This window comes from Leucoraja erinacea, chromosome 13 (assembly GCF_028641065.1).
Source record: "Leucoraja erinacea ecotype New England chromosome 13, Leri_hhj_1, whole genome shotgun sequence".
In the NCBI taxonomy this organism is placed as follows: Eukaryota; Metazoa; Chordata; class Chondrichthyes; order Rajiformes; family Rajidae; genus Leucoraja; species Leucoraja erinaceus.
Window position 1 is genome coordinate 15,180,490 of NC_073389.1, and position 12,312 is coordinate 15,192,801.

The 12,312-nt window shown below is 46.3% G+C and overlaps 1 protein-coding gene across 14 annotated transcripts in view; it reads left to right on the forward strand.

The window, feature by feature from the left end:
• The window catches only part of dmd (dystrophin), a 1,582,845-nt gene that overhangs the window by 1,497,870 nt on the left and 72,663 nt on the right, over nucleotides 1-12,312 (forward strand). For all 14 annotated transcript variants that reach the window (XM_055644518.1, XM_055644513.1, XM_055644515.1 and 11 more), the window contains one exon: nucleotides 10,786-10,952. In XM_055644518.1, coding sequence (XP_055500493.1) covers nucleotides 10,786-10,952 — 167 coding nt within the window. The remainder of the gene's footprint in view (nucleotides 1-10,785; nucleotides 10,953-12,312) is intronic.

The following is a 12,312-nucleotide window of genomic DNA, read 5'->3' on the forward strand; positions in this document are numbered from 1 at the left end:
AGCCTCGGTACGTAGGAATTAAGTGCTGGTTTATTTATTGCAAAACAAAAGTTCTGGAATGATTGTGGGCTGACTTCTGGGATAGTTAATAAAGCTATCGCATTGAAAGGTGCCCTGCAGAGTGCCAGCATTTGTAGAGAGAGAACGGGCAAGAGTCAGACATGTACACGACGATTCAGAACTGAAACATAAGAGATAATATAAAGGTCAGAAGTGGTGAAGAGGAGTAAATTTAAATGTTGAGATGATTGATAAATGCAAACAGGAGCCTCAAGTAGGTTTGTCAAACTGATTATGAGCTAGAAATGTTTTCACTCAAAAAAAAACCCCCATCCCAGAGCAATGCAGCTGATTTTGTGTGAGGAATCCTGGCAACAACTTGCTATCAAACAATGCCGTAATAGAATTTCTGATTGGAAAATACAAATGCGGGGCAGCACAGTGTCAGAGTTACTGCCTTGCAGCGCCAGAGACCCGGGTTCGAACCTAACTGCAGATGCAGTCTGTGCGGAGTTTGTACATTATCCCTGTGACCACCTGGGTTTCCTCCAGGTGTTCCGGTCTCCTCTCGCATCCCAAAAACATGCAGGTTTGTCGATGAATTATCGTTAGGGTGTAGGATAAAACTTGTGTACGGGTGATCGTTGGTCGGCGCGCACTCGTTAGACCGAAGGGCCCGTTTCCTCGCTGTATTGCTACGCTAAACTCAATGCATAAAGGATGTTATTGATTTGGGTGTCATATGATTTCAGTGATCATTTCTGGCACTTTGAATTCTTGTCTTCATGAACTTATTAGTGTGTGTTAGGAAAAAAAAGTGGTGAGACAAGCAGAGGGTGTGTGTTTTTGGATTTGCTAGTGCTTGTTTACTGAATGATGATGGATGCGAGTTCAGTTTGGATGCGCTTGGGTTTCTCAGCTTCTGTGCCAATGTATTTGTGACACCTCAGCAGTTTGAGTTTATTTCTTGCCTTCTCTTTTATGGGAACATTTTATACATTAGAGAAGCAGAATACTTGCAGAGGTGAAAAACACCACATTTTTATTGTATAGATAAAAGCCGTTAATAGAGATCAGTAATTGGTATGAAGTATAAATTAATGTTCGATGAATGGATTTTGATCCTCAACCTGAATTCAAATATGCACCATAATGCCTGGATTACTTGGAACAGACGTATACTGAGCTGATTAACCTGTTCATGAATTTACCATCCATTTAACACACACACACACAGCGCGTACACACACACACACACACACACACACACACACACACACACACACACACACACACACACACACACGACAAGCAAATAAACCTCTCACAATGAAAATTTAGATATGCTAGAGTGCTACAGTTTACGTTTTTTCCTTGCTCCAACTAACCTTGAATGCTGAGTTTCTCTTTCCCTCTGCCTGTTATAACTAGACTGTTCACTGGTGCTGACGCCTGCTGTTCATGTACTTGGTTGCTTGTGTAAATGTTGACATCCAATCACTTGTTAGTTCTTTAGTGAGGGCCTTTGTAAACCTGAGGCCATATGGAGCCGCTATATGCGCCCATTGTTACATGCGGGTACTTCAGGATCAATAACTAACAACGTGTGTCGCAGTGACAAGAAGTTCTCGATGTTTATGTAGCAGTGAGACTGTGTCATGCAAAAAGCAGATGTCTGCGATCTGAAGGGTCCATTCTCAATAAAAAGGACCGGGATGACATTTATCTTTAAGTTACTCTGATCCAAACGACCCAACAATGCCTTCCACCATAAATGTCAGAGCAACAATGATTAACGTTCACAAAGGCCTTTTGGAGTAGCGCACTCTTTGGGCCCTTTGCTTTGTCTTGCTACTTTAGTTAATGAAGTATATCAGAGAGAATGGAGCAGCACCAAAGCTTCAGCATTTTTAAGTCCTCGGCCTTTGAATCAAGGGTAAATACTTTACAATACCTGGTAAAGAGCAAACTGCTGGAAATCTGAAATAAAAATAGAAAATGCTGCTGGTATGCAGCACCCTTTGTAGAGAGAGAGAGAGAGAATAAATGTCTCAAGCTGATATACTTCAATCAACTTCAAATGTTAGCTGTTTTTTTTTCCCTACCAATACTGTAAACCTCCCCTCACTTGTTTCAAGGGGAAACCATCATTTGACTACATCCAGCAGACAACCAGCACCTGTGTTTAATTCCAAATCTGATCTCAGTCAGGGCTTTGGCTGGGGAGAAAAATATTAGCTGGATTGAAATTAAAAGATATAGGTGGCATGGTGATGCAGCAGTAGAGTCAGTGCCTTACAGCGCCAGAGACCCGGATTCAATCCTGACCACGCTGCTGTCTTTGCGGAGTTTCCCCATTTTCCCCATGTCCTGCATGGGTTTTCTCCCACACTCCAAAGATGTACAGGTTTGTAGGTTAATTGGTTTTGGAAAAATTATAAATTGTCCCTAGTGTGTGTATGTAGGATAGTGTTGGTCTGCGGGGATTGCAGGTCAGCGTGGATTCAATGGGCCGAAGGGCCTGTTTCTGCACTGTATCTCTAAACTAAACTAAACCGATCAAAAATTGTTTATATGCTTGCAGACGAGGCCTTAAATAGTTTCCTGGCTCTTGTCCTGCAGGATCAGATGCAAAGTCTGGGTAATTGGACAAGGTCATTGAGTGAGCCAACAACTGTTACACTATGTACAATGTACTATGGTCACAGCCAGTCCACTGCAAATTTAGTTTCTGAGTTCCTATAAACTTAAGTGCAATATATATTGAGAATGTATTTTTATTGTGAGAGCATTAAAAGGCACTTTTCTGTTATACGGTAAATTTGCAGTTTTTAAACCTTGGTTTTGGTAGACGGGGATTATACAGATTACAGCACCTCCTTGGAGGTCCTAACTATGCTGGAAAATATAAGCTTCTTATCGCATGCATTACGATGTAAAGAAAAAAATTGCATTTAAATCCTCTTGGATATAAAATGCATTTACCATGAAATTGTGTTCACTGACCAAGTGCATTCATTAAGTTCCAAATCCCAGTGGCTGTTTATGTAAAAAGTGACAGGTGAGAAAGCATAAATGTACTTTGGAAAAAACCGTCATTGTTGGCTTGCTCAAGGCAAATAAATTATTGATATCCTCACGCCATTCAATTTAAATCATTGCGCCATGGTGCCGCAGCAGTTAGTGCTGCTGTCTCATAGCCCCCAACCCAAAGTGCTGTTGTGTGGAATACATGTGTTCGCTTCCCGGGTGCCCACCAAATGCCCTGCTTTTCTCACACTCCCCAAAGATGTTCTGGCAGACAAAGCGAATGAATGGTTGACAGAAACAGCACGGAAACAGGTCCTTTGTCCCACCGAGTCCATGCCAACCATCGATATCCCGTTCACACTCGTGCTCGCTTAGTGCAAGACTTTTATCTTGCATGCGCGTTATTCCCTTTATCCTGTATCTGAAGAAAGGTCTTGACTCAAAACAGCACCTATTCCTTTTCTCCAGAGATGCTGTCTGACCCGCTGAGTTACTCCATCCTTTTGTGTCCATCTGACACTGTTGACGGCTCGATATTAATCATGCACAGCCTTTCCGCTGACTGAATAGCTTGCAACAAAAAACATTTCACTGCACCCTCTGTACACGTGACAATAAACTAAACTAAAGGCTAATTCTATGTTATTCAACTTTCACGTCAGCTCCTTGCACACTAGAGGCCCGTTACAGAGGCCAATCATCCTACGACCCTGCACATATTTGGGATGTCGCAGGAAACCGGTGCACCTGGTAGAATCCCACGCGGTCACAGGGAGAAAGGCTCAGACTCCACACAGTGGCCGAGGTGAGGATCGAACCTTCATCTCTGGCATAGTGTAGCAACAGCTCTACCAGCTGCACCACTGTGCTGCCCTTTGACTGCAGTAATTTTCCCCATCATTTATACAAATGACAAAGAATCAAAAAGTAAGTTGGTGGGCATGTGACAGCCAAATATGATCCAGGGACTGATGAGATTCCTCTGCTGGGAATTGGTAGAGACCCTGTACACTGAATGCCTCCTTCTGTTGTGCAGTAAATAAACTCACATCTGATTCTTAATCACAAAGACTGTGCAGATGCGAGCATGGATTTGTTTGCATGTCCTTGGGTACCTTTACCATACAACAGGGTAAATACACTTGTTCCTTTCAACAAGCATATGGAGCTATAGTTTGTGCAGGAAGGAACTGCAGATGCTGGTTTATGTCAAAGTTCAATAGGACAGGCAGCATCTCTGCAGAGAAAGAATGGGTGACGTTTTGGTGCAAGACCCTTCACTCTGCTTGAAAACAACAGGCACATGTTAGGACCAGGAATTGAGGGTGGGTGGGGGTTTAGCAGGAGGTTATCTAAAATGAATGATAATTTGTTAATACAGGTGCACAACCTTTTATCCGAAAGCCTTGGGACCAGACACTTTTCGTAATTCGGAATTTTTCGGCTTTCGGATTGGAAGATTTTTAGCGTAGATTTTAACGGCTGGCTCAGTGGTAGAGTGCTCGGCTCATATCCGCAAGGTCGCGAATTTGCGCCTCGATCCCGGCAGTTACTCGATCTTGAGTTTGAGTCTTCAATGTAGTTTTTTCTTGCAGAATAGGAGAGAATAGGGAGGGTTAGGCTGGGATCATTCTCTGCAAGATAATCTTAGTGCGGGAGACAAGTATAGGAGAGGTGTACTGACTGTGTGGGCAGAACTTTGGAAGTGATTGCCCACCATTCTCAAAAGCCGCTGTGTCTCCCTGTCCCTCCAACTCCAGAGGAATCCGCTCCCCGATGGGCCGCTACGGCGACAAGTGGCAGTTCGCCCACAGCCCGAGCTGCGCCCCCTCATCCACAATCCGGGTTCCTCTGGAGTTGGAACGGGGCTGGGCTAGAGTTGCTGCTGGCTGTGAGTCTCCGGGATCTCCGTGCTTGCAGTCGGTGTCCCATTGGTCCTGATGTCTCCGGCCGCCCCCCTGGACAGGAGCTGAGACTGTGAACTGTACCGCCCTTTGCCCCCTCCCTCTGCAACTGCAAACAACCCCACTCTCCTGCTCACCTGCAAGGGCGGTACAGTTCCCAGTCTCAGCTCCTGTACAGGGGGGTGGCCAGAGACGTCACAGCCCGAGCTGCGCCCCCTCATCTGCAACCCCAAGAACAAGACGTACCTTGTACACCATCAGCTTCTGTCCCTACGGGAAGCGTGTTCCTCTGGAGTTGGAACGGGGCTGGGCTGCTGCTGGCTGTGGGTCTCTGGGATCTCCGTGCTTGCAGTGGGCCTGGGGGCCGGTGTCCCGTTGGTCCTGACGTCTCCGGTGACTGGCATTGTATGCTGGCATCGCCGACGTGAAGACAGTGCAAAGCCCCCGCGCCGGTGCAATGGGCGGGGAACTGGAGAGGGGAGGGAAGGGGTCACACACATGGCCGGGAAGCAGAGGGGTGTAGGTGGAGTGAAACTGAAGGGAGCGACAATCTGCTGCTGCCTGCCCACAGAGTTAAAACTTTCCCACGCAAGACTCACTATACACTGTGTATCGTGAGTCTACCGTGGGAACTTTTTTAACTCAGCGGGCAGACAGCAGCAGATTGTCAATTATTAACCCTCCCGCGCAATATACCCTCACCTCTTTTATGAATGGGGATTTAGTTCCCCTTCGAGGACCGACCGGAGGTTCCGCTGTCACCTCTGCGGGACGCCCTCGGTGAACGTCTTCAAGGACCTTTCTTCAAGGACTGAAAAAATGTCCGCTATTCGGAGCTTTTCGTTATTTGGATCTTCGGATAAAAGGTTGTGCACCTGTAATAATAATTTTTTGTTTGTTCAATTAACACTTGTTTAGACAATGAAAATTATTTTGCCTCACTTCATTGAATTTGAGTAAACACTCCATCAGGCAGATTTTTCTTCTGGGCATTGGGAAAGCCGCTAACTGTTTCAGAAGCCTCCTGGTGTGGTGCAGGGACTCCCTGTAGCACAAACAGCCAGGTGGATGCTGTTGCCAGCAACTGAAGCCCGTAAAAGAGATGGGCATCGGGATGTCCTCTGGAAAACAATGGGTAGTCTCCCATTACGGCTGGCATTTACGGGAAGATCTGCCCTGGTGAATTTTAGATTCCCCAAAAACCTGCAGCAAATTATTATCTGATGGATTGAAAACAAGAATCAGGACTTGGGGAGGCTGCTGATGGGGAAAATACAGAGCAAGAGTTAAAACCACTCGGGTTCTCAGAGTGTGGGAGGTGCTATGTGACATGGATCAGTACTGGGACCCTTGTTCTTTATTTTCATAAATTTAGTTTGAGAAATTGCATGTGCAGTTCTATAATTTTTAGTGAAGTCGCTAATGAAAAAGAGCAGGAAGTAGGAAGAGACATTAATTAATAAACTTGCATCTTGTGCATATAAATTGACAAATAAAAGTAGATAATGGTGACTTCAATTGAATAAAAACCAGAAGCGATTTAAACAGGGTTGCAGGTTTGTTATCCTCCATTCGATGCCGCAGCACCTTATCTAATTTCCCTGCAGCGTATGTTCATTTGCATGCTGGAATTTGGGATTGATTAAAACTAGGTGTCAATTCAGCATTAAGGTGGCGGTGTTTGATCAATAGTACAATCTGAAAGCTGTTTGCACTTCCAGTCCTTGTAAGTGATGTGGAACAGTACAGAACAGGTGCAGGTCCTTTGGCCCATTTGTACTTGTGACAAACAAGATGCCAAGTTAAACGAACTCATGCTCTCCGCCTGCATGCACGTGACCCATATCCCTCCATTCCCTGCATATCCATGTGACATGAGCAGAGAGCAGTGCTGAGCTACTATCTACCTCATTGGTGACCCTTAGATTATCTTTGATTGGACTTCACTGACTTTAGCTTGCACTAAACGTTATTCCCTTATCATGTATCGGTGCACTGTGAATGGCTCGGTTGTAATCATGCAGGGCTCTTTCTCTGATGCCACCCGGGCAACCTAGGCAGCTTTTTAGGTTGCCAAATGACAGTTTAGGTGGTCACTGCTTGCATGATGCGTACGATAGTGTGCTCGGATGAAGTGCGTAGTTACCAGTCGGAATTATGCTCAATGAAGCATTCACATATTACTTCTGCTTCAAATAAATTCACAAACTAAACATATTCACCAATCAAGACATGATATATACCACAATTACATGCAGCAAAATTACAATACAGTATCTCAACGCTTTTTACACGTGGCAATGAATGCAAATTCTATTATTTCTTTCCACTTCCAAACAAAAATGTGGTTGGATTATTCAGCGTATGATCAACCTCGGTGAGACCAAGCGCAGGCTTGGCGATAGCATCGCACAACACCTCCACTCAGTTCATAATAACCAACCTGATCTCCCGGTGGCTCAACACTTCAACTCCCCTTCCCATTCCAAATCCAACCTTTCTGTCCTGGACCTCCTCCATGGCCAGAGTGAGGCCCACTGCAAATTGGAAGAACAGCACCTTATTTTTTGTTTGGGTAGTTTGCATCCCAGCGGTATGAACATTGGCTTCTCCAATTTCATGTAGTCCTCGCTTTCTCCCTTCCCCTCCCATTCCCAGCTCTCCCACGGCCTACTGTATCCGCCACTTCCTTTCTTTTGTGATGGCGTGGACTCGGTGGGCCGAAGGGCCTGTTTCTGCGCCATATCTTTAAATTAAACTAAAAACACTTAAACCAGAGAAAGTCTAAAGAAGGGTCTCTACCCGAAACGTCACCAAATTTCTTCTATCCGGAGATGCTGGCTGCTCCATGGAGTTCTCCTGCACAATTAAAGCATGGAATGGTCATCACCCTACCACAGTTACCCAATCAGACGCAACTAAATTTAAGATAGACAAAAATGCTGGAGAAACTCAGCGGGTGAGGCAGCATTTACGGAGTGAAGGAAATAGGCGACGTTTCGGGTCGAGACCCTTCTTCAGACTGATGTGGGGGTGGGGGGGGCGGGAAGAAGAAACAAAGAGGCAGAGACAGTGGGCTGTGGGAGAGCTGGGAAGGGGACGGGAAAGAAGGAGAAAGCAGGTACTGCCTGAAATTGGACAAGTCAATGTTCATGTCGCTAGGGTGTAAACTTCCCAAGCGAAATATGAGGTGCTGCTCATCCAATTTGCAGTGGGCCTCACTCTGGCCATGGAGGAAGCCCAGGACAGCAAGGTCTGATTCGGAATGGGAGGGGGAGTTGAAGTGCTGAGCCACTGGGAGATCAGGTTGGTTATTGCGAACCGAGCAGAGGTGTTTGCGAAGCGATCGCCAAGCCTGCGCTTGATATCACCGATGTAGAGCAGCTGCCATCTAGAGCAGCGGATGCAATAGATGAGGTTGGAGATGGTGCAGGTGAACCTATGCAGCACCTGGAAAGACTGCTTGGGACCTTGGATGGAGTCAAAGGAGGAGGTAAAGCGACAAGTGTGGCATTTCCTGCAGTTGCAAGGGAAAGTGCCAGGAGAGGGGCTGGTTTGCGTGGGAAGGGACAAATTGACCAGGGAGTTACGGAGGGAGCGGTCTCTGCGGAAAGCCGAAAGGGGAGTAAATGGGAAGATGTGGCCAGTGGTGGGATCCCGTTGGAGGTGGCGACATTTTCGGATGAATATCTGGTGTATGTGACGGCTGGTGGGGTGGAAGGTGAGGACAAGGGGGACTCTGCCCTTGTTATGAGTGGGGGGATGGGGAGTGAGAACAGATTTATGGGGTATAGAAAAGACCTTGGTGAGAGCCTCATCTATAGTGGAAGAGGGGAACCCCCGTTCCCTAAAGAATGAGGACATCTCCGATGCCCTGGTTTGGAAGCCAGTGGTGGGAAATTTAAGGTAGCTCTTTTTTTCCCCAAGATCCACACCTGGAGTATTATGTGCAGTTTTGGTCCCCTAATTTGAGGAAGGGCATTCTTGCTATTGAAGGAGTGCAGCATAGGTTTACAAGGTTAATTCCCAGGATGGCGGGACTGTCATATGCTGAGAGAATGGAGGGGCTGGGCTTGTATACTCTGAAGTTTAGAAGGATGAGAGGGTATCTTATTGAAACGTATAAGATTATTAAGGGTTTGGACAGGCAGGAAACATGTTGGGGGTGTCCAGAACCAGGGGTTGCAGTTAAGAATAAGGGGTAAGCCATTTAGAGACGAGGAAAAACTTTTCCTCACAGACAGTTGTGAGTGTGAAAGGGTGGTGGAGGCAGGTTCTCTGGATACTTTCAAGAGAGAGCTAGATGGGGCTCTTAAAGATAGCGGAGTCAGGGGATATGGGGAGAAGGCAAGAACGGGGTACTGATTGGGGATGATCAGCCATGATCACATTGAATGGCGGTGCTGGCTTGAAGGGCCAAATGGCCATCTCCTGCACCTATGTCTATTGTCGAAAACCCTTTTTTGCATAAGTCCACCCTCCATCAGTTTAAATTCCATTTGGAATATTTTTGGAGGACCAGGAAACCAAGAAGCAAGAGTTACTTCAGGAAGTTACTGCAGCTCCAGGGAGTCATTCTGTGTTGATTTTCAGCGGTCGTGGCGAGGCGGCGACTGGACAGCAATGGTGGCCAGATCTCCCACAATGCAAAGGGGGGAGAAAGTGCCCGGCGCCGACCTGTTGCCATGGCAGTGCGCATGTGCAGGGTGGATGATGATGTGCTGGCCGTGGTTGTGCGCATGTGCAGGGGGAAGATGTGCAGGCCGAGGCAGTGCGCATGTGCAAGGCGGCCGGCCATGCCGGCGGATAAGGATCGGCCCGATAGAGGAGATGCGGATGGCGGGCGGAGACGGAGAGAGATAGAGAGGGGTGCCCCGCTCAGAGTTGAACGGCAGGTGTCCCAGGTGCTGGCCAAGCCAGGCATAATGGCATGGATTTTAGGTTGCCCGGCAGGACTTTAGGTGGCCATTGGCACCCGGGCAACCATTAATTTCGAGTCCTGCTGTATTGTTTTTCCACACTAGTTAGCATGCAATAAAAGCTGTTCACTGTACATGGCAATAAACTGAACTGAACTTGTATGAGACCTTCACTAAAACACGCATTGTGTTTCACTTACGGTAATGCATGAATAAAGGTCACAGGTGCAAATAATTGTATGGTTTTGATGTAGGAAATATTAAACATGCCCAGCTTCATTATCTCCATCCTTCAACTGTAGACCCTTTGCCGGAGATGCACGCGAACAGGGAATGGGTATAGATCAGTATAGTTTACAGAGGCCAATTAACCTACACACGTCTGGGACGTGGGTGGAAACTGGAACACCCGGAGGCGACCCATGCAGTCACAGGGAGAATATGCATACTCCACACAGATAGCACCTGAGGTCAGGATCGAACATCGGTCTCTGGTGCTGTGAGGCAACAACTCTATCAGCTGCACCACTGTACCGCCCTAAACTGCATGATACATAGAAACATAAAAAATAGGTGCAGCAGTAGGTCATTCGAGCCAGCGGATATGGTTGAGCATCCGAAATCAGTACCCCGTTCCTCCTTTCTCCCCAGATCCCTTGATTCCGTTAACCCTGAGCTATATCCAACTCTCTCTTGAATACATCAATAGAATACTCTCCTGCATACATTAGTATGCAATGAAAGGAAAAAAAAACTGTTTACTACATTAGATGGCAATTATAACGACAGCTTCCTGTTGCTATCAAGTCATTGCCATTTAGAAATATTTTCTGTTGATGAATTACCAGTGAGCCAAGGTGCATAAGAAGGTGTTTCCATGTCCAGTGTGTAATATATATTGCTCTGAATATCTTCTCCCCTCTGTTCCCAAGGCCAACAATAAGCCTGAGATTGAGGCAGCTTTGTTCCTGGATTGGATGAGGCTGGAGCCTCAGTCGATGGTCTGGATGCCCGTCCTCCACAGAGTGGCTGCTGCCGAGACGGCCAAGCACCAGGCCAAGTGCAATATTTGTAAAGAATGTCCCATCATTGGATTCAGGTGAAATATATACCTTTCCTTCCTGGTTTGAGTTCACTGCCCAGATGAGAAATTGTTTAAAATTGAATCTTTTTTAAACGGAGGAAAGGAACAATGAAAACAACTTTATTTAGGGTGGATAGACACCAAGTGCTGAAGGAACTCAGTGGGACAGACAGCATCTCTGCGGAAAAAGGATGGGTGAGGTTTTGGGTTGGGGCCCTTCTTCAACCTCCTTGTTCAGGATGGTACTGTGGATATTTTGAATCGGCAAAGTAGCCAAGGGAGCAATCCTTTATTTGTGTGAGGGTATGGTAGAGTTCTATTTCTATTGTTCAAAACAAAATAACAAAGGCTCAGAGCCCAACCTTTCTCTTGGTTTCCTGTGCTATTCCTTTAGCTCGGTGGCATTATCTCCCTTCACCCACAGCACCTCCTGCTGGAAGCAACAGAAGCCATAAAAGCGAGGGATCAACAAATAAATAGGGCGTATCTGCCTGACATTTGTGTGACGGAAACTAGCACCTTTGAAATGGGGCCATTTGTTCTCATTTTCACTTGTGGCTGTGGGATCTGGCCAGGACCTGATTCATAAACAGGGCTGGAGGAGAGGTCATTATCCTGTTGAAGATTTGCAGCATTTTTAAGCTTTAGGTATTAGTATTTTCGTTAACCATTATGCACTCATGTATATGGCCGCTGTTCACAGCCGCCACAGCCCAAATGATGCGTCACTGATCATTTTGTACATTCCCTGGGCCCAAAGCCCTAACGCAACGTTCTTCCCTCCGTGAGGCAAGTTTGAACTACCTCTTGCGTTTTCGTGTTCCACTGTCTCACAGCTGTTCATTCAGTCTCCCAGACAGTAAATAAACTTCTCGCCAAAGACATGAATGGAAAGTACAGGAACATCCCTGCACGCACGGGTGAACAATCTGAGATTACGGCTCGTCTTGTCTTTGTGGTGTTAAAGTACACCAAAAAAAATGATATGCACCTGGAGGGCACCAAGCTGCGGCTGACTACAGGTGGCCATGGCAACCTTGGGCCTAGGCCTGACAAAGGTGTTCACGTTCAAACAGAAATGCTCAGTTGCAGCACAAGCAAGATCATGCAATAGGCATAATTAAAGTAATATTGAGGCCCCAGTAGTGCCATTCCATGAAACATTCTCAAGGGAAGCAATAGTCAATGAACAAGTAGCTTCTTTTCCCTGTGCTAGAGAATTCGTCAACATAGCTTGAGGAAATAACAGGATGAATGTGATCGGGTTACTGAAGGCTAGACTGCTCCTTCAGAAACAAGAGGGAGAAGTATTTTGTAAAGGACCTGCTGTCAGAGATTACAGCAGAGCTATTGTGTCACAGAATGGGTACGTCTG